The sequence below is a fragment of the Leucopleurus acutus genome (assembly GCF_964270905.1).
Source record: "Leucopleurus acutus genome assembly, chromosome: 12".
Classification (NCBI taxonomy): domain Eukaryota; kingdom Metazoa; phylum Chordata; class Mammalia; order Artiodactyla; family Delphinidae; genus Leucopleurus; species Leucopleurus acutus.
This window is the reverse complement of record NC_139154.1, coordinates 88,642,243-88,666,109: the sequence shown is the minus strand read 5'-3', so window position 1 is coordinate 88,666,109 and position 23,867 is coordinate 88,642,243. Positions and strand designations below refer to the sequence as shown.

General features: G+C 36.0%; 1 protein-coding gene across 7 annotated transcripts in view; it reads right to left on the bottom strand.

Annotated features, from left to right (window-relative positions):
• ZNF638 (zinc finger protein 638) overlaps positions 1 to 23,867 on the bottom strand; it is an 81,539-nt gene that overhangs the window by 48,018 nt on the left and 9,654 nt on the right. For 4 of the 7 annotated variants that reach the window (XM_082852019.1, XM_082852023.1, XM_082852020.1 and 1 more), the window contains exons 2-8: positions 20,850 to 22,362; positions 16,153 to 16,214; positions 10,027 to 10,065; positions 8,991 to 9,283; positions 7,583 to 7,857; positions 6,059 to 6,205; positions 5,017 to 5,139 (exon numbers count right to left, since the gene is read on the bottom strand). In XM_082852019.1, the coding sequence (XP_082708145.1) occupies positions 5,017 to 5,139; positions 6,059 to 6,205; positions 7,583 to 7,857; positions 8,991 to 9,283; positions 10,027 to 10,065; positions 16,153 to 16,214; positions 20,850 to 22,160 (2,250 nt within the window). In that variant the 5' untranslated portion in view covers positions 22,161 to 22,362. Of the gene's footprint in view, positions 1 to 5,016; positions 5,140 to 6,058; positions 6,206 to 7,582; positions 7,858 to 8,990; positions 9,284 to 10,026; positions 10,066 to 16,152; positions 16,215 to 20,849; positions 22,382 to 23,867 lie in introns of those variants that run through there. The other 3 variants (XM_082852024.1, XM_082852021.1, XM_082852025.1) reach the window with 3 other exon arrangements.

Sequence of the window (23,867 nt, the reverse complement as noted above, 5' to 3'; positions counted from 1 at the left end):
ACAAACAAAAGTCCAGGACGAGATGGCTTCACAGGTGAATTCTACCAAACATGTAAGGAACTTATACCAATTCTTCTCAAACTCTTCCAAAAGACTGAAGAGGAGGGAACACTCCCAAAGACATTCTAAGAAGCCACCATCACCCTGATACCAAAACCAGACAGACACCACCAAAAAAGAAAATTACAGGCCAATATCTTTGATGAATGTAGATGTAAAAATTCTCAACAAAATATCAGGAAACCAAATTCAACAACACATAAAAAAGATCATACACAACAACCAAGTGGGATTCATCCCAGGTTCATAAGGATGGTTCAACATATGCAAATCAATCAATGTAATACACCACATTAACAAAAGACAAGTCAGAAACCACATGATCATCTCAATAGACGCAGAAAAAGCATCTGACAAAATTCAACATCCATTCATGATAAAAACTCTTACCGAAGTGGGAATAGAGGGAACATATCTCAATATAATAAAAGCCATTTATGACAAACCCAGAGCCAATATAATGCTCAGCAGTGAAAAGCTGAAAGCCTTCCTGCTAAATCTGGAACAAGACAAGGATGCCCACTCTCACTCTCTCTTCAACATCATATTGGAAGTCCTAGACACAGCAATTGGACTAGAAAAAGAAATAAAACATATCTGAATTGGAAGGGAAGAGGTAAAATTGTCACTACATGCAGATGACATGATACTATATATAGAAAACCCTAAGGACTCTACACAAAAACTACTAGATCTAATAAGTGAATTCAGCAAATTAGCAAGATACAAGATTAACATTCAGAAATCGGTTGCATTCCTTTACACTAACAATGAAATATCAGAAAAGGAATGTAAAAAAAAATAGCTTTTAAAAATTGCACACAAAAAATAAAATACCTAGGAATAAACCTGACCAAGGTGAAACACTTGTATGCTGAGAACCATAAAACATTAATAAAGGAAATAAAAGAGGATTCAAAGAAATGGAAAGCTATACCATGCTCTTGGAATGGAAGAATTAATACTGTTAAAATGGCAATACTACCCAAAGCAATCTACAGATTTAATGCAATCCCTATCAAACTACCCATAACATTTTTCACAGAACTAGAACAAATAATCCAAAAATTTATATGGAACCATAAAAGAGCCAGAATTGCCAGAGCAATCCTGAGGGAAAAAAAGAAAGCAGGAGGCATAACTCTCCCAGACTCAGACAATACTACAAAGCTACAGTAATCAAAACAGTGTGGTACTGGTACAAAAACAGGCATATAGATCAATGGAACAGAATAGAGAGCCCAGAAATAAACCCACACACATACAGTCAATTAATCTTCAACAAAGGAGGCAAGAATATACAATGGGAAAAAGACAGTCTCTTCAGCAAGTAGTGTTGGGAAGTTGGACAGCTGCATGTAAATCAATGAAGTTAGAATACACCCTCACACCGCGGACAAAAATAAACTCAAATGGCTTAAAGACTTAAACATAAGACGTGACACCATAAAACTCCTAGAAGAGAGCACAAGCAAAACATTCTCTGACATAAGTCATACCAATGTTTTCTTAGGTCAGTCTCCAAAGGCAACAGAATAAAAACAAAAATAAACAAATGGGACCTAATCAAACTTACAAGCTTTTCCACAGCAAAGGAAACCACAAACAAAATGAAAAGACAACCTACAGAATAGGAGAAAATATTTGCAAATGATTCGACCGACAAGGGCTTCATTTGCAAAATATACAAACAGGTCATACATCTCAACAACAAAAAAACTAACTGAAAAATGGGCAGAAAACCTAAATAGACATTTCTCCAAAGATGACATACAAATGGCCAACAGGCACATGAAAAGATACTCAACACTGTTAATTATTAGAGAAATGCAAATCAGAACTACAATGAGGTACCACCTCACACCGGTCAGAATGGCCATCATTAAAAAGTCTACAAATAATAAATGCTGGAGAGGGTGTGGAGAAAAGGGAACCTTCCTATACTGTTGGTGGGAATGTAATTTGGTGCAGCCACTGTGGAAAACAGTATGGAGATTCCTCAGAAAACTAAAAATAGAATTACCATATGATCCAGCAATCCCACTCCTGGGCATATATCCAGATAAAACTGTAATTCAAAAAGATACATGCACCACTTTGTTCATAGCTAACTGCTGGACAACGATCATCAAAAAAATGTTGGAAGCTACCAAAAAAGATACCCAACATCCAGAGACTGAGAAGAAGCCACAACGAGGGGGCAGGATGGGTGCAATCGCGATAAAATCAAATCCCATACCCACTGGGTGGGAGATCCACAAACTGGAACCTGAGCCCCATGTCAGGCTTCCCAGCCTGGGGGTCCAGCAACAGGAGGAGGAGTCCCCAGAGAAACTGGCTTTGAAGGCCAGCAGGGTTTGATCACAGGAATTCCACAGGGCTGGGGGAAGCAGAAACTCCACTCTTGGAGGGTGCACACAAAGTCATGTGTACACCAGGACCCAGGGGATAAAAGCAGTGACTCTATAAAAGACTGGGTCAGACCTACCTGCCTAGTATTATAGGATCTCCTGCGGAGGCAGGGGGCAGCTGTGGCTCATTGCGGGAACAAAGACTCTGGCAGCAGCAATTCTGGGAAGTACACACTGGCATGAACCCTCCCAGAGGCCGCCATTAGCTCCACCAAACATCCTGTAGGCTCCAGTGCTGGGTCGCCTCAGGCCAAACAACCAACAGTGCGAGAACACAGCCCCACCCATCAGCAGACAAGTCTCCCTGAACACGGCCCTGCCCAACAGAGAGACAAGACCCAGCTCTACCCACCACTAAGCAGGAACCAGCCCCTCCCATCAGAAAGCCTGCACAAACCTCTTAGATAGCCTCATCCACCAGAGGAGAGCAGAAGCAAGAACTACAATCCTGCAGCCTGCAGAACGGAAACCGCAATCACAGAAAGTTAGAAAAAATGAGACGGAAGAGGAATACGTCCCAGATGAAGGAACAAGATGAAACCCCAGAAGAACAACTAGGTGAAGTGGAGATAGCCAACCTACTAGAAAAAGAATTCAGAATAATGATAGTGAAGATGATCCAAGATCTCGGAAAAAGAATGGAGGCAAGGATCAAGAAGATGCAAGAAATGTTTAACAAAGACCTAGAAGAACTAAGGAACAAACAAACAGAGATAAACAACACAATAACTGAAATTAAAAATACACTAGAAGGAATCAGTGGCAGAAGAAATCATAAATGACCTGAAAGAAAGAATGGTGGAAATCGCTGCCACAGAACAGAATAAAGAATAAAAAGAAATGAAGACAGTCTAAGAGACCTCTGGGACAACATTAAATGCACCAACATTCACATTATAGGGGTCCCAGTAGGAGGAGAGAGACAGAAAGGACCTGAGAAAATGTTTGAAGAGATAATAGCTGAAAAATTCCCTAACGTGGGAAAGGAAACAGTCACCCAAGTCCAGGAAGCGCAGATAGTCCCAGGCAGGATAAACCCAAGGAGGAAAGCTGAGACAAATAGTAATCAAATGGACAAAAATTAAAGACAAAGAAAAAATATTAAAACAAGGGAACACCCATAAGATTATCAGATGATTTCTCTGCAGAAAGTCTGCAGGCCAGAAGGGAGTGGCATGATATATTTAAAGTGATGAAAGGGAAGAACCTATAACCAAGAACACTCTACCCAGCAAGGCTCTCATTCAGATTTGATGGAGAAATCAAAAGCTTAACAGACAAACAAAAGCTAAGAGAATTCGGCACCACCAGACCAGCTTTGCAACAAATGCTAAAGGAACTTCTCAAGCGGGAAAGAGACCAGCAACTTAAAACAACCTTGTACATATATAGACTGCTATATCAAAACCTCATGGGAACAGCAAACCCAAACACTACCACAGATACACACACACAAAAGAAAAAACAACCCAAATCAAAACTAAAGATGATCATCAAAACTAGATACCATTTTTTACATACTGGATTTTAAAACTGCAAATATTAAGATGTCACTGATAATAGAGAAACACCAGTACTCACATAAATTATTAGACTATAAATTATTAGTCATTTAACAGGCAATCTAATATTATTTCTGTATACCCTATAACCCAGCAATTCCACTGTAGATATCACCTTAAAAAACACTATCATAAATGCATTAAGAAAGGCCTGTGAAAGCCATATACAAGGAAGTTAACTTAAGTCCTATTTATAGCAATTTATAGTAAACTAGAAATAACCTAAATAGCAATCCATAAGGAACTGGTGAAATAACTGTGGTATATTCATAGGAAGTAACACCACATATAACCTTAAAAGAATAAGGAAAATCTATAACGTACTAACATGGTTTGATCTCCAAATCAAATTAGTAATTGAAAAATGTGTGCTCCAACGCAGGTATTCTTCAGTAAATAAGAAAATAAAATAAAAAGAACACATATACACAAAGCAAAACTTATTGGATATTTTAAAGTACTTCTATAGACATTATCTATGGATATATAAACTAAAGCAAAGAAAATGATCTACAAAGACTAAACTCCTCAACGTTGATACTTCTAAGGAAGCAAAAGGCCCGGAAGAATATATACACTATGGTTCTGTTTATAGAAACTTCAAAACAGGCAAAACTCAAGTACGGTATTAGAAACCAAGGTGGGGTTACACACTCCCTTCTGCCCCGGAGTAAGTATTCAAAAGAAGTATGCAAGGGGCTTCCAGGGTGTTGTTAGTGTTGTAGTTTGTGACTTAGGTAGAGGTTTCACAGACTTTTGCTAATTCTGTTAAGTATTTTCCCCTAGTCTATTGCTTATCATTCAATACTGTTTACAGTGTGATATATATATGTATGCATAAAGATGTTGCTAAGTTCAATGTATTTGAATTTATACCTAATCTGTGGAGTGAACATTTTTGTTTTATGTCTTTTTCTGTATGTGCCATACTTAAACAAAAAATTAATCAACAATGAATCACATAAGAACTTAATTCAGTTTACCTGTGACTTTTTCTTTCCTGGAACACATACTTTCACACTTTTCCCATTTATCAGAAGTGGTGTTGTTTCAATGTACTTCATGACTGCAGTAATTGCCTCTTTAAATTCCATTTCCAAGTAAGCCTAAAATGAAATGTATTCCACTTTTAGTCAAAAAAATCTACCTTAAATTTCTCTGTATGACCTAATATAATACTTCTTTGTGGAATATAAAACTGAAATTACCTCAAGTCCTGGTTGCTTTCACCTCTTTTTGTTTTGCTGAAGTGTAATGTGATGTTTAGGATGTTTTCACACATGAAATGGACACTTAACCTTATAGAATTTCTGTACCATTACCAAGGTAAGAAGGAAGCATGGGTCCATGGCAGGATCATGGAACAATAAGAAATGGGAAGGAGGGCTCACTGAACAATCGAAGAGAAGGCAGGATCTGGTCTAGCTGCTGTAAGTCTGACCTTTTTAAGGGTTCTTGCAACAAAGAAAATAATACCAACTATGTTCCTTTGTCTTACCTCACAATTTTTTACGTTCTGCTTAACCTAGGGTTTGTAGTTCTGGTGAACTCTACTATGTGAGTTATAGGAATACAACTCATATGTAAAAAAATACTGTACAGATAAAATCATTTTTTTAATATGACCTTACTGGTGTACTAAAGCAATGAATGGCAAACTATGGCCTGCCACCTGTTTTTGTAAATAGTTTTTTTGAACACAGCCATGCTCATTCATTTATATATTATCTAAGACTGTGTTTGTACAACAGAGTTGTATAGCAGAGTTGAATAGCTGAAATCCTATAACATGCAACGCCTAAAATATTATCTGGCCCTTCACGGAAAAAGTGTGCTCTTCTAAGAAAACAGTGTGCTGTTTGAAACGATATAAAGCAGTATTTAGGGACACTGTTCATTCAAATCCGAACATTTACATAATTCAATTAACAATTGTGTATGCAGGAAAAGCAGCTAAAAGATCCAACAACAGTCTTTATAAAATAATGACTTTGTATGAATTTTAGAACACACTAAATAACTCACTTCCTTTCTATATGGAACAATCAGGACATCATTAACTTTTCCAAATGGCTGAAATATTTTTCTAATATCTTCTTCAGTACAGCCATCCTCTGGTAATTCAGATATAAGAAGAACGGGACCATAATGTGAAGACTGATCTTTCCGAAGCTTTTTTTGGGATGAAAGAAAATTAAACCAAATTAAGTGACAAAGTACAGTAATAATAATTCCCAATATAATTTCTTCTACCATTAATCTTAGTCCTTTAAGCAGTCTTTTCAACATATTTTAGCATATTTAAAAAAATTTTAAAGGCCAAAGAAAAGTAGTAAGAAATATGTTTTACATTTTACCACTCAAACCCAACAGTGGTCAGTTTATGGGTAACCAATCACAGATGCTCTTTTCTGTTAAGAAGCATTTTGTAACAAACAAGACCTATGAAATGAAATGGTCCAAAACTACTAAACAGTATTTTTCTATATGAATCTGCATGGCACATCACTAGTGAAGCTGAAATTATAGCTTTATTTACTCTGTGTTCTAATAATTAAAAATGTTATCTAGATAGGCATAATATTTTTAAAGATTTATACTACATACAATTTGAATATTATTTTATCAAATTTGCCACCTATGTTAAAAATTGACTCAAAAAAAAAAAAACTTTTTAAAAGTTCCACTGCCACCATCTAGAAGTCTAGAAACAAAATGAAAGAACGTTACAGAATAATTAAGCCTCTTTGAGATTAATTCCCTGTACTCAACATTTCTTCCTAATTAATGCTCTTCAAAATCCTGTAATTGCAGGTTGATTATTTTAAGTTTATCCTTCTAAATATAAGCTCTCTGGGGCAGGGAACTGTAGTTGTTGAAAGTTAAGACAATGTTAAGAGAAATGTATACCTAAATACTTGAAGACTTGTTATTATTACAATATAATAAACATTTGAAAATCTGGCCTATCAGGAGTTACTCTGACAGTCTCTTTATATATTATCTGCTATAATAGTAATTTCATTAACATATACAATAAAGCAATACCATCAAAATACACCAATAAGTTAGTACCCAGAAAAGAGACTAGTATTCTACACTGGATAATGATTTAACTTATGAACTGTACTGCAAAAAGTATAAAACAGATTAAAAATGACCAATTCTCAGCAGAGACTCACTAATAACTTACTAACAAAGATTATAAAACCTCATTAATGCTGCTGATTACATCCATTTCCCCAATAAGGGAGCAAAACTTATCACAAGGATCTGTTTGTATGGTTAGCCAAAAACACCAAACTGTCAAAATGTTCTCACTTTTGATATATCAAATGCCAAACCTCTAGGATTTGTAATCTACAGGACTTTAATTATTGGACTTTTATTATATTCAGAAGAGAAACCAATGAATATTCCATATCAACATAACAAGTCACGATTTCAAACTTTTGGAAATATGAAAATTAAAAATTCTGAAAACTTTGTTTTCTCTTTGTCATATTAACAAATGTATGCACACACTTCCAGTAACAAAGAACTACTGACCTTACGTTGTAGAGAAACAGCTTTATCAGACACCTGTTTACTTTCTGGTGAGGTGTCATCTTCAAGATTCTTTGATTTGTAACGAGTACAATGTCCTATATTTGAATCACTCTTTGTAGAGCTCGTAGATTTAACTGATGGCCTTGCTCCACTGACAGTTTTAAGTTTTTGTGCTGGTGAGTGTCCTTTATCAACTGCTTCAAGATGTTTCTGTTTACTGAATTCTGATCCATGCCCAGACCGTTGTACTACATCTTCTAATGCTTTTTTTCTGTCTAGTAAAAAGGACATAAATACTACTTCAACTGAAAAGAACTTAAGGTAGGAAACATCTCATCACATTATAAAAAAAAAAAAGAATCATCTCTCAACTGTCCAAATATTTACCACATTGAGCTACTGTTAGGCCAAACAGGTGGCAAACACACACACACAAAATTATTATTCTTTAATTCTTCACTCAAAAGTGAAGATGTAAAAACATGAAGATCCCTTATTCAGTGAGCTTCTCTTATACCAGTGGTACTCAAACTTTAGTTTCAGTATCCCTTTACACTATTAAAAATTGAGGACTCCAAAGAGCTTTTGTTCAATTTATCAATGTTTACCATATAAGAAACTAAAATAGAATTTTTAAAATATTAATTCATTTAATAATAAACTCCTATGTTAATATAAATAATATATTTTTATAAAAAACTTTAATTTCAAAACAAAAATTAGATGAGTAGCACCACTGTATATTTTCCAAACGCTTTAATGTTGGGCTTAAAAAAAGTCTGAATTCTCGTATCTGCTTCTGCATCCAATCTGCTGGATACATTATTTCAGCTGAAACATTTAAAGAAAAATCCAGCTTCACAAAGACATGTAGTTGGAAAAGGAAAGACCTCACAGACCTCTGCAAAGATCTCAGAAAAGAATTACATAAGAGCTATTTCCAGAAAGGTCACTAAACCAATACAAAGACACAGGTTGAAAATATGAATAATTTTTTAATGTTTTAAATTAATTCACCGAAGAGAAGTCTATAATCAATTACTAAAGCAAACTAAGATGTTTGTATATCCTTGGTTTTTAAGTTTGATGTTGGGTGGATAGATACAGTCTCCCACACTTCTTCTGATACATAATAAAGGGAAGAAGAATGAAATAGGTTGGGATGTGGGTTGGATTTCATATAGAAATTCTAAAATTTAATAAAGTAGAACATTCCATTTCTTAAAAACCTTGAAAGTTTTAAAAACAGCTGAGCCAAATACCTCAAAATGTCAACATTTAAAAATATCTTGACAGTAGTATGTAAGTCACCATTTCAAGCTTAATAGAAATAAAAAATTCAAACAAACAAAAAAGCTAAAAAAATTTAGTCAAAATAAGTACTTATTATTCACAACCGTAAGTGTACCTGATGATCTCACTGATCTCCTTGATGTCCTTTCGGGGCTAACTGATCGATAGCATTTTGGACTAGCTCTAAATGGATTTCTCATTCGATACGGTGAACGGGATCTGGATCTGTATCTAGGAACGAAACGATGGCAAATTCTTGGACTTCGACTTCTTGGTCTGTACATATAACGTATTGGGCTTCGGGATCGACGGAATCTATGACTTGAGCTTGATCTCCTAGAATGTCTAGGACTGGGAGAATGAGATCGTCTTCTTGGAGTTTCGTTTTCTTTTCTATTGCCTTCATTTCTACAAAGTGCAGGAAAAAACCACAAGATTCATCAATTTAACAAAAATTTAAATCTATACTAAATGACAGATTTATCGTCTTAAAAACAGACTATTAACAATGCCAAATTCTGATACCACGTATTTACATAAAGCAAAAACCTGTTTGACATGATGCAATTCAGCCTTGTAGATGAGTAAGAAACAATCAGAGCAGATGATCACCTCTCTCATTGCTTAGATTCCTCTGTTTTGTTAATTTACAAAAGAATATTATCATCCATTTCTTGCATTTTTCCTATACCACTATTATATCCAATTATGTTTTGAAAGTATTATATGACATGAAGAATTTAGGAAATGACTTACATAAACAAATGTTTTTCAACAATTTTTCCTGAAACATTATGCCATCCACAAATATTTCTTTGACTGTTGTACTTGTGTACCTACACATTGAACCGGGAACCCCATTCCCAGCCTTCAAATCTAAGATCCCACAAGCATAAAATAATAATAAAAGTACAAAGTATTTTCAGAACAGACTTAAAAAAAAAAAAAAGTTCACAGATGGGAGCTATCACACTTAAACTGGGGTAACTAAAGAAAGATTCATTGAGCTGGTTCCATTTGCCTATTGTTTAAAAGTAAAAATGGTCAAAACAGGACTCTATTCAAAACAGTACCTTTAAAAAAAAAAAGTACTTGTTTACTTTTAAAAGAAAATCAAATTTCAATAATACCACTATTAAAAAAATAACTACCTTCTTGATGGGAGGATCTCAGGATTCCAATCGGGATACCTATTTTGAGAATAAACAATATTAATGAACAGTTAAAATAAGATTATAAGGCTCAATCTTTCCCTGCAATATATCAAGAGGACTGTTCAAAACCAAAGTTAAGGGAATTCCCTGATGGACCAGTGGTTAGGACTCCGTGCTTCACTGCTAAGGGCACGGGTTCAGTCCCTCACTGGGGAACTAAGATCCCACAAGCCATGTGGCGCAACAAATAAATAAAAATTTTAAAAATTTAAAAAACAAAAAAATTTTAAAAAATTTTTAAAAATTTAAAAAGTATTTTTAAAAAGATTAAAAAAGGATAAAAAACAAAGTTAACACAGTGATTTATTAGTATATTAAAATATGAATATTTTCTTCAAAGTAAAATATTTTGAGTGTCTAATTCAATAAATAAGGTATTAGGCAATTCAGGGAAAAGAAACACATTCCCTATACTTCAAAGGCCTCGACGTTTATTTAGGTAAAACAAGCAGTACATATAGAAGTGTTGAGATGTATAGAAGAGGTATAAAACACAAGCTTAGGTTGGGGTTAAAGACAGTTCTCCCACTTTGCAGAACTCCAGGGGACACCACTCTACAGAATAAGACATGAATAGTGCCCCTTACACTGTACCAAGTGCTCCTCAAGAGAGGATCTAGTGGGAGGATTCAGGGGAGAATTCAAAGAAAAAGGTTGCTTTTCAGGGGAACTAAGATCCCACAAGCCGTGTGGCAAAAGGTCTGTTAATAGGCATGGATCAGGTTAGGTTTCATACAGTGGTGATACATAAAAGAAGCACTGGAGGCAAAACATGTGTTCTATTCCAGGAACCGGTATGGCTGCAGCATGGAAGTGATGAAAAGCAATTATGAGGGGGAAAACCTGGAAAGGCAGCTCAGAGACAAACTATGAACGTCCTTGAAATCAGGTTAAGGAGGCTGCACATAATTAAAAGGCAACAGGGAACAATAAACATTTCTGAAATGAAGGGAACATAGTAATGTTTTCAGAACAACTGGAAATAAATATCTGGATTAGAGAAAAAGATGAGGGCTGGGATATTTAGAAATCAGGCATCAGCTATACTACTAAGAATGAGTGAGATAAACAGAGAATAGAGTTTGTGGGGAAAAAAGAGGGCTGAGGACAGAATCTTATGCACACTAACACTTAAGAGTAAAGCAGACAAAGATACACCAATGAAAGAGATTAAGGGTTAATTACAGAAAGAAAAAGTAGGAGGAACAGTAACATCATAGAAGCCTAAAAAAAAGACATCTTTATCCTCATCTTTTCTAGATTTTCTGGACTCTTAAAAGTTAACTGGAAATGGTGATTAAATTAAATTATTTAATCACTGATGTTCAAAAATACAATTTCAGTAACCAAGAGGAGAGCCAGGTAAGGAAATGAAGGCAGCAGACTCAACAAGTCACCTGGCAGGAAAATAAAGTGAGGTCAAAACCTTACTAAAAGTAAAGTGGTTTTTATTTGTTGATATTTATCTCAGCCATCGTTAGCAGGTTAACTCAAAAGCAATTCTCAACTCTCTTTTCCCATGCCTGCCTCCACAACAAAGGCTTAAAAAAGCTAAATATTTGCTTTCTCAGCCTCCTTAGAAGATAGCCAGTGATAGGTTCAAACCAATGAGACAGACACAGGTACAAAACCACTGGCAGACTTCTGAGAAAGCTTCTGCCCACTTCTTCCTGCTTTAAGAGCAGACAATGATGCATCTTATAACTACAGTGTGACAAACTATGAAGGCAAAAAAACTTAACTTTCAATCCAATGTATCTATCACCCAGCATCAACAATTGTTAAAACATGAACAATTTTGTTTCATCTACTACTACATTTTTTAAAACTTTTGTTACTCTGTACCATGTAAGAAGATACATTTCCGGTCTTAACGTTACTGTGTTTAAAAGCAAGACCTTTGAGAGTTCCCTGGTGGTCTCCTGGTTAAGATTTGGCACTTTCACTGCTGGGGCCTGGGTTCAATCCCTGGTCGGGGAACTGAGATACTACAAGCCATGTGGTGCGGCCAAAAGAAAAAAAAAAAAAAACAACTAAAGCAAGACCTTTGGAATCAAACACAGCTGGGTGTATAAGTGTAGGTACTGCCACTTAATGACCATGTATCTGAAAGCCAGTTACTTACTATGAGTAAGGCTTAGCTTTCTCTTATGTACAATGCTGGAAATACAGCTGGTTGTTGACACACAGAAGTTATTAAATTTCCAGATCTTTCCAGTTCAAGAGTGGGTAACAATGTTTCAGATGTGAAATGATGTTTCAGATCTAGGTTAACTGCTAGAATACATATTCTTGTCTCTGCTGCCCAGAGCAGAAAGATAAAGCATACATACTATTCTGCAAATAGAGTTTGGACTGCCCGTATACTGCCTAACTAGTTTTTGTGGGTTTTTTAAACATCTTTATTGGAGTGTAATTGCTTTACAACAGTGTGTTAGTTTCTGCTTTATAACTAAGTCCATCAGTTATATATATACATATATCCTCATATCTCTTCCCTCCTGCGTCTCCCTCCCTCCCACCCTCCCTATCCCACCCCTCTAGGTGGTCACAAAGCACCGAGCTGATCTCCCTGTGCTATGCGGCTGCTTCCCACTAGCTATCTATTTTATGTTTGGTACTAACGAGTTTTTTTAAATGTGTTTCAGAAGCATGATACATAAGCAATTTAAACATAATGGCTAAGAACAAGGACCTAAGTAAACGACATTATCTGTATCCCAATGTGATGCAGTAAGTATACACATCACCTATAAAGTTTTTGTGACAAAAATGTTCAACCTGAATTTAATGAAGAGGAAAAAAACTAGAAAGGTGCAGAATGTGGAATATTCTACAAGACAACTTTTGTGGACATTTCAGAAGTCAACCATTGTGAAAATATCCTCCTCAAAAGGATATTGGGATTGACATACATACACTATTGATACAATGTATAAAACAGATAACTAGTGAGAACCTACTGTATAGCACAGGGAACTCTACTCAATGCTCTGTGGTCACCTAAATGAGAAGGAAATCCAAAAAAGAGGGTATATGTGTATACATACAGCTGATTCACTTTGCTGTACAGTAGAAACTAACACAATATTGTAAAGCAACTATACTCCAATAAAAAAAATTAATGCTAAAAAAAAAAGTGTAGGGGCGGGGTAGGCAAAGATAGTTATAAAGGCATTTTGGAAACAAATGGGAAAATTTGAACTTGGCCTATGTATTGGAAGGCATTATGAAATCATTGTTAATCACTGTGTTATACTGTGGTTATAACAGACAACCACTGTAGAAAAATGTCCTTATTCTTAAGAGACAGATGTTGAATTAAGGAGTAAAGTGTCATAATGTCTAATTTATTTTCAAGTAGTTTTCAAAAACTATAATATTAAAAATGTGCATATAAAGATATAATAGATATGTCAAATGTTAATAATTGGTTAATAAAGACAAAGACTCTATGAATGTTTATTATCCCTTCAACTTTTTTGCGGCTTAGAAACTTTTCAAAATAAATGCTGAGAGAAAAAAAAGAGCAAAGATCCATTAGTTAGATTAGTTGTGCCAATTATTGGCTGTGTTATAGTAGGGAAGTTGCCTCTCAGTTTCCCCACTGGTAAAATCACAAATAATCATTATACATATATCTCATAGGGTTGCTTTGAAGATTAAAGACACTGTGTAAAGCACTTAGAAGAATGCCCAGCACACAATAAGCATACAGCTCTTATTATTTATTATTTTTAATACTAAAACTTTAATGCACTGTATCTTTTCTCAAGTTAACCAACTACTCTTATGTCATAATCCAGAAAGATCCAAGACAAAGAGAGAGAAGAGATAATCAGCCTTAAGAAAAGGAATAAGAACCTAAATATACACCAGCAGAGGAATGACTAAACAGATTAAGGTTTAGAAACACAACGCAGCTTAAAAAAAAAAAAAATGAAGTAGCATATATTTTGCCATGGAAAGATCCAAAGCACCTAATCAAATCTAACATATTTGTTAAATTTTTTTTTGCAATAGAGAGAAAGCCATAAAGAAACTATTCAAGAGCATATAACCTGAAAAAGATAAAAATGTAAAACAAGCAATGAAGTAGCAGGCATGGAAAGCACATGCTTTAAAATCAGCGTCCTGGAGACTTCCCTGGCAGTGGTTAAGAATCCGCCTGCTAATGCAGGAGACACGGGTTTGAGTCATGGTCCAGGAAGATCCCACATGCCGCAGAGCAACTAAGCTCGTGTGCCACAACTACTGAGCCTGTGCTCTAGAGCCTATGGGCCACAACTACTGAGCCTGCGCTCTAGAGCCCATGAGCCACAACTACTGAAGCCCACATGCATAGACCCCGTGCTCCGCAGCAAAAGAAGCCAGCACAATGAGAAGCCCACGCACCGCCACGAAGAGCAGCCCCTGCTCGCCACAACTAGAGAAAGCCCACATGAAACAAAGACCCAACGCAGCCAAAAATAAAAATAAATATATGTATATTAAAAAATCAGGGTCCTGTGTGCATTAAAAAAAAGGCTTATCTACACAAAAGTCTTTAAATAGGCATAAATGCCATGTGATGTAGTAAATTAATGGCAGTGCATGTAGCTAGAATCCTCTTACTAGCATTAATGCCTACCTACAGCAACTAACTAACTCCCACCTAAATCCCTTACCTTCATAAAAATGAGACATCCCACTGGGTATCTGTGGGAAAATTTGTGGCTTAGGAGAGATTTTCCACTTACAGTGGCAGTAAGGCCTATCCAATTCAAGTAACAAATTATCTCCGCACGATAACCAATGTTTGTGTGCACACATCTATACAGGTAAGCAACTCTATTATTAGTCTATACAATTAAGGTAGGACTTATATCACACTCAACACATGACACCAACCGAGGTACAGTACCCTATTCCTGCAACCATTATAACTGGTTTAGAGATGGACAACTAACCCACAGTGAACCAAAAGAGTCAAACCAAGGACTTCTGCAGAATTTATGAGGAAAGAAGTGTTTTTATTTATTTTTTAACTCCTGGAATTGCTAGCTATACATATCACTTAACTCTGGAACTAAGGGGGTCGCTGCTTTGTGGAGAAAGGTGTGCCTTTCTCATGAGGCTAAAGCAGAAGAGAACAGCCAAGAAATGAAAATATTTCTGACACTCTGATTTTTGTTTGAGCATCTAATTCAGCTGTTCACACTCCTTAAGCTTCCCAGTTAAATGAGCTAATAAATTTCCTTACTTTAAAAAATTGGTCTGAGTTAGGTTTATCACGTATGACTAGAAGAGTCCTGAATATTCTCAAAAAAATTTTGTTGGTATTTTCATAAAGAACAATAAGAAAAAACCAAAACAGCTGCCACAAATCCATTTGCTCAAGAACATGTTATTATCATCAGTATAGTGACCGGGAATTTGACACACAACTATATCAGCATATTTAATGATGTTAAAAGGAACACAATTTAATTTTATGTAACTCCAGGTGATATTAGAGAATACTGTTAATATCACACTTTTCACCTTCATAGGTGCCCTGTCTTAAAGAAGGAAAAGGTCAGAGAATTGAAGAACCAATGTTGAGGAAGCACCATATCTAGCTTGTTCATCTCCCACTTAAGGTTTTTTCTGAATATAGGTTCTAAACCTGGAGAGGTTTAGACCTGAAATTAAAGACTAGTGTTTGGTTTGGGTGGTTTTTAGTTTTTTATCCTTTGGGAAAGGGGTGGGGACGAGGGGGAAGAAGTATAGGAGAAGGGTAGACTATGTGCTCTGAAAAAGATAAACCATCCCAAGGGAAGGTTAAGCCAGCAGGAATGAACCAATGATACTAAAGTTACCTACTGGGATTAAATTAGGAAGGAGTCAGAAGAAAGGATCATATTTAATTCTCTCCTTTGGGAAAAAGATTAAATATATTTGTATATAAATATTTCAAATAGACAATAGCTTTCTAAAAAAATATTTTTCTCCAAAGTACCACACTAAAGGTATTAAGCAGTCATACCTGAAACATTATTTTGTAAATTTGCTACTTATAAAAAAGGAAAAAATTGTTCTTACTGTTGACGTAACTGTCGGCAGCTCTCAATATGAGTAGATGTATTTTGATGCTGAATCCAATCCTATTGTAAAAGGAGAAAAGTGCACAAATTAGAACATTCCTTATTTGACTAATGAAATTAGGCTTTTTAACATGACACAGCATTCTTTGTTTTATCAAAAATTAACCAAATCTAGTTATAAATACCATTTGGCCACAACAAAATTTTCACAAACAAAAATAAAAGCCCTCCAAATAAAAGCACTTAATACCAACTCACTGATACCATTTTAAAACATTTTAGTATAGAAAACATTTTAAAAATCATACCCATGGATACTCGTTTTGAAGTCAAATATACATGTAAACTTGGAGAAAATAAAAGCATGGATCAGAAATAACTCATCTCAAATATAAAACACTACTACAGAGAACACCAAAAACTCTATAAATAGAATGGTATCATTCTATAAAATATAGTCTAAAATACAGTCTCTAAACTACAGTCTCAATGCCTTACAACTCTAAAATTCAAGCTAACAACATTAACAACAAAAAATCCTACCTCTTAGGCCAATACTATTCCAAACAAGGTACTCACTATGTATTGGCAAAGGATAAGATTAGTAAAAATAAGAAAAAATGCTGCTGATCAAATCTAATTTATTTTCAGGATATAATGGAAAGTAACATCATTTCAAAAACATAATATCCCTTACATATAGAGCTTTACAATGAACAAAATGCTTTCTTATACATAACTTCATGTGTCACAAAGCTGCCCTAAAATTACATTCCGTATCCATAAAAAGCTCCTGGAAGATACATCTGATTTTTTTTTTTAAAGGCAATACAGTTTTCAAAGATACAGTCCCCCAAATGAAACAGTTAGTTAAAAGCAATGTGCATATTACTCAATGTTTTATTGTTTCTCCAACATTTGGAAAGGCAGAAAACTTACTGAACAGTTCCATATTTTAACGCTTTCCTTGAGGAAAATGTTATTCATTTCCATTTCAAAAACATTTTAGTTTGTCATTGCCAAAGACGAACTAGAAATATCCAGAGTTAAAAACAACAGTTGACACTAATTTTGGAATCTGCCTTGTCGAGAACTATTTGAAAATAAGTGCATGCTATTTGCAATGCTCAGCAGCAGGTTATGACAAACCCTAAATTATTTCATTAAGCCATGAAACTCATTGTGGATTGCAAAAAAGAAATGTCTGTATATCCTGCTCAGTGAAACAAATATTTAGAAAGCTAGAAGAGATTGGCAGTTAAGAGTCTTTAGTACTGTTAAACCCATGTCTTTGACATTAACTGGATATTGTTTACATCAGACACACTGGCAGGTATCAAGTTGGGCATGATTTATTTGGACCATAAAGTGTTTTATTTGAATAAGTTGCCGATATTTAAAAATCCAGAGATTTCCAGCTTTTCTTGAAAAAATATGAAGATGTAATTAATACTAGACATGTATTTGATATAGCAACCATCAGGTGATGCTGACAGCTAACTTACTTAAGGTATACTCTCTCCAGTTCTACACACACACACACACACACACACACACACACACACACACACCCTTTTAACAGGCCCGCTTTACTCACTGACATCACTCGCTTTTAAGCTCAGTAAATATATGTACACCACCCCAATTTCTAGACTCTCCAGTAAGACAAGGGTCCAAGAGCAGTACTCCTCTCCAGAGAAAAAGTGATAATTATCTATCTACTAAGCAGGAGATGCTACAAGGACTGTAGACTTGAGTGGGCCCAGAATCAAACTGTGAAAATACCTACCCCTATCAGAGCTCACTATCCACCAACTATTCCAAAAATCTTTTGTCAGTATTTTCTCAAACTGAATTATTTCAGTCAAAAAGACATGGTTGGGGCTTCCCTGGTGGCACAGCAGTTGAGAGTCCGCCTGCCAATGCAGGGGACACGGGTTCGTGCCCCGGTCCAGGAAGATCCCACATGCTGCAGAGCGGCTGAGCCCGTGAGCCATGGCCGCTGAGCCTGCGCGTCCGGAGCCCGTGCTCCGCAACGGGAGAAGCCACATCAGTGAGAGGCCCGCGTACCACAAAAAAACAAAACAAAACAAAAAGACATGGTTTCTAAACCCACTGTGACAGTCAAAAAGACGTAACTTCTAAACTAAGGTCGGCTCCTCCTCTGTCTGAAACCCAATTTAGAAAAAACATAATTTCACATTTTCTTGTGGTCTTTTTCAGGCTATAGTTTTAAAGACTCAGAGGTGGGGAACATACTGTCAGATATTACTTAGCAAGAAAAAATTTGCAGTTGGTAATTTATATTTATTGGTTACATATTTATAATGTCAAATACATGCACACTTACAAGGCAGCAAGATACATCACAGAAACAAGAGAGGTAGTTTGTACTACCTAAGTCCATGTTCACAAATCCCTATGATTTGTCATCCAGTAGTAAAGAATTCATTAGTTAGGTCCATTGTGTTGTTCTGACTATTAAAAGGTATCTGTTCATTTAAAATGGCAATCAATCTCTGTGAATTCTAATAATCATTAAATGATTTTTCCTCTCTAACTTTTACTTTTATCATAGTAATCCATACTTTCACCAACTTATACTTGAATAACTAGGGAACCTCGAATTAGGTGCCCTACCCTATCTCTTCTCATTTCTATTCATCTTGTACACGTCAGTCAGATTTATCTCCCTGAAATACATTTTTAATGTGTTACTTCACATATCAAGAACCTTAATTAGCTTCCTAATGCCTCTCAACCTCAAGTCTAAACTCCTTAGGCTAGCTTTTCAAGGCCCCTCAAACTTACTGTTGTTGCTCCTATCTGAAATGTCACCCCTCCTCCCCTGGGTATATCTAAGCCTACTCATCATTCAAGACCCATCTTCAACCTACTCCATGAAGTTTTCCCTCCCAGACCACTCTAATCCAGACAGACTTAGCGCAGTAGTCACTCAATTAGTCTTCTTTAACTAGAATACAGAAGTCTTCTGATGTCAGAAAGTATATTATACTTTCTAATTACATACTGCTAAATACACAAGTGTCAGTAAATTGATAATGCTAGCCTGAACTGATATAAGTCTGCAATCAAGATAGAAATATTAAACATCGCTCCCCCTACAGCATATCTAAACAAGTTAATTATGAACCATTTGTTACCCTCCAATTTTTAAAAATTCTTTAGGTGTATAATTTTTCTCCTCAGTGAGACTGTAAAAACTGCTTAGGAACAACATGTAAACTTTATAGTTCTTTATTTCCATCCCAGCACCTAATATAGCCATGTACAAAACCAGTAATCAGTAAATAGTTACTGAATAAATGTATACCTTTTCTATTCACCAGATAAAAAATTAAAACATTTAAGATATTTTTCTTGGGTTTATCATGACTAACTGAAAGTTCAAAATAAATGGAATACAGGGGACCTAACACTCAATTCAGTACTTAGCCCAGGACTACTTACAGATTTTAACTAAGTGCTATGAATTATGCTGAGATTTTTCAAGACTTTGCTATTGCTATCCCCTGTGATAGGGCAAGGCAATTATTATTTTATCAGAACTCAGCAAATATGGCTAAAATGAGGTAGAATGCTGATTTTGTTTGCTGGCATTAACCTTTATGACAAAAGCATCAGTTTTAGGTATCAGATTCTTGTTGGCTGAAACCTGGTGAGTGGGTAATAGAAAGACAATAAAAGGGCAGCACTGGAAGGAGAAAAAACAAGAGAATTAACACCAAAAGACTTTTAGGCCTATTCAAAGTATACAACCAATGCTATGGCCTTGAATCAAAGGCCAATCATGGGCCTTTTTCCCATGGGAAGTACATTCCTTCCTGACCACTTGTATTGAATAACATACATCTTCAAATCACATTAGTAAATAGAAGAAACAGTGGTTTCCAAACATATGTAAGTAAATAAAACATACTTGGAAATTTCTACTCAAATCCACCAATGATTACTATCAAACAGTATAGTCTACATTCCTCTTCGGCACCTCTGTAAAACACTTCATTCTAACTATACTAACCATGAAGACACCTAAGGCTTCTTTGTTTTTTAAAGACTCTTCTCTCTAAAGTTCTATCATTCTATAATCTATGCTCTGAGCCCACAGCTGGTCCGAATAATTCATCCTGACTGAACTTTGCTATGGATTAAGTTATTTTAGGAAGCTCCTTCTCATGAAATGCTAAAAATCCTATTTCAGACAGAATCAGAAAATATTTAAATCAACATTAATTGTCTTTAGCTCAAGACCGATAGATACATCCAAGGCTACAATAGACTGTCTCTTAAAAGTGTGCAGTACAAATGTTTTATTCCAAGTTTTTATTTTTATACTAACAGATTCTCTTATTTAGATAAAGGTAACTCATGTGACATTGTCTTCTAAGTACGGTTCACGTCATATCAATTTTATGTTGCATTTTCTGGGATAACTTCTCAGAAGCTCAAAATAAATGGACAGACCCATGTGGTGTGCCCAGTCACAGGAATACAGAAAGCCTAACACCCAATTCAGTACTTAGGCCAGGCTACTTAAGATTACAACTAAGTGTTGATGTTGCAATCAAAATTTCTGCCTTTTCCTTAATGACTAGTTAACACCAGCATACATGAGAATTTAGAGGAAACTTGGGCGCTGAGTATCATGATACAGTGATCTTTAAAAACACTCACCTTCAAATGACTACATTCTACGTTACACAGAGAACACAAATGTGGAAATATTCTTGGAGACGCTGCATAATAATCATTCATCATAGAAGGAGTTGGAAGTCTCTTCATCTTCTGGGCATCAGCATGTGAAAACTTTGGTAGCCATGATGCTTTCACAATCCCAAAGGGAGACTGAATGGGGATGTCCGGCTCTGACTGGTAATTCTTTTTACTTCCTCCCGATCCATGTACATTAGATGAATTAATGACAGGTTCACGCGGGATCCGATCTTGTTGGCTTACAGCTGAAATTAATTCCGATGAAAACGGTTGCTGGTTCATAGGAGGAATCAGAGACTGACTCATTGTCTGGTTAACTGGCTGGCTAATGGATTGGCTGACAGATTTTACAGGTTCAAGGACTGACTGTCCTCCTGAAATGTGTAAGCCTGACATCTTGCTTCCACTCTCAACTGGGAAAAAGGACTGATTATTGGAGGACTCACTGGGGAAGTCCATCTGTCGAAACACATCTTCAACAGGAAACATAGAATTACATATCACATTTGGAGCGGGAACAGATGCAGAAATGCTTGGCTGTGACCGAAATTCGTTCTTGACCTCATCAGTTGGAATTTCAGGATCGTAAATACGTACTTCAAGTGGATCTTCTGTGTAGCCATATTTGCTTGCATGCCCATAATCAATCACATTACTCGAAACTGCCTCACTACCAAGTGTTTCTTTATTTCTGCTCTGAGAAGGTAAATTAGGTAATCGGCGCCCCATTTTTCGCATTCTTATATCCCTCAAAATTAATGGCATATTTTCAGGAGTTAGTTGTTCATCAGGATAGCGACTGAGCTCTTCTAAGTCTTCATTAGATAATCCAAAACTTGCTAAGATACTTGAGGCACTCTCTTTCGTATAGCGGCTCTGTACTTTAGGACTCGGCTCTGTAACCTGCGTTACAGAACTCTGTTTCACTCCCACTGATGCAGACATATGAGGCTCATCATCCCACCGGCTACCATGAGGCTTCCCCTTCTTTTGTTGTGCTTCATGAAAATCCAATTTTTCTTTGGTCAATCTTGGATCAGTTCGGTGCTGAGTTACCTGAACATTCATTCTCTGTGGTCCCATGTTCTGGTAAGATTCATGGCCAGCAAATCTGTGTGGTATCCCACGGGCTCTCCCTGCTGGGTAAAATCTTGGAAGACCCATAGATCCAGGCCTCATAAATGGTCCTGGAGGCCTCATCCCAGAAGGGTTAGGTGCTCGTGGCCTCTGAAGTGGAAAGTTTCCTCGAGGATTAAACCTGGGTCTCGACATGGCTATTTTCAAGAAAGCCTGATTTAATAAAGTATAAGGTGGTGTTGAACTATGTGAGGCAACGGCATTCAGCTGCTGAAGCGCCAACTGAGTCTTAATCTGAGCAAAGTGCAAAGGAGATGGGCCCAACAGAAGTGGGTTTGCAATGCCCAGGTTCAAGGAATTCACAAGTGGTGCGAAATTTTCCAAGAATAACACAAAGCTGAAAGTTAAAACACAAATATTAGATCATTTTAACTCAAACTACTTCATGAAGTGGGTTCTACAGCCAGTGTAAAACATTTTGAAACAAAGCCATGAAACCATTCTGCATTTCATACACTTTTAGGGTGTTTACGAGGATATTAAACTTTCCCCAAAACTTTCTCTTCTTTTCTTTCCCGAATCCAGAACACAAACCCCAAACCTCAAGCCAGAGTTCATGTACACTGTGTTGCACTGGGTGCTGTCCTAGGTGCTGAGCGGTAATTACAACTCCTTTTAAAACTTCTTAGAAGTGTCCAAATCCTGCATGCCATTGGGGGATGGGGTGAGAATATACATTCAGTTGCTGTGGTAAGTTCTCAGAAGTTGTTTCTTTATCATCATAGATCTTTTTCCCCCTTCTTTTTGATTTTAGTGGAAAGGAATGAGTACAGAATCATTCAATTTATTAAACATTTTTTGTCTAATGTGACAGTCATTATGGAGTTTTCAAGCCAAATAAAACATGATTCCTGCCAAAGTGCAAGCAATCTAACAAGAAAAACAAAATAGAGTTTTTCATTATTACAACAATGCTAAAAAGCATCATAAAAGGATTTATTTCTGGAAGAGGTCATGAATGCTTGAGTTGAGTTTTATGAGTGTCTTCTAGAGTTTTGAGGGAACTGGGATAAGAAAGATTTCAGGTAACAAGGTCTTACTAAACATGTGTTTATCAAATTTTTTAAAATGTAGAATAGCCTAGGTTAAAGCTTCTGAACAAAACACTGTAATAAGATGAAACAGCTTGCTGGGATGATTTAAAATTTTTAAACTAATTAAACTTATTAACTGCGTGTTTCTGACAAAGCTATAAAATTCTAGACCAAGACAAAATATAGTTTCAGTTAAGACACGTGATTCTTCATTAACCCCAGGACTATTTAATAAAATTATCTATGAAGACAGAAAAAATAAAAATTGCCAAGAACCTCTCTCCCTTATGCCAACTTTTAGCTGCTGTTTTTACTAACTTTGGAACTTTCTCCCAAAACTATCCATTTTCAACCCTCTGTTCTCTACACCAATTCCTTTAGTCAATGAGGCTCAAAAACATTTTATTCTCCATTTCTAACTAAACATAAAATTCTACGTATTCCTGTCAATGTCTCTAACATATACTTTCCTTTTTCCTTTCACCACCACCATCACCCTACTGCAAGCTCTCATCACTCTATACCACAGCTGGCCTCCACCCCAATTCATTCTGTCGTTACTGATTAATATCCCTAAAACACTTTTTATTATCACTCCTCTACATAAAAATCTTCACCACTTTACTGCTTCTCGTAAGATAGTGTCCAAACTTGTCAACCTGGCATTTAGTATATAACCTAATCCCAATCTACCTTTCACACTTTCCTAGCCTATACTTAATGAAAAATTTTTGCTACAGCCAAATTGGTCTATTTGCAATCTCCTGACCACTTTCAACACATTCCATACTTTATTCATACCTCACTA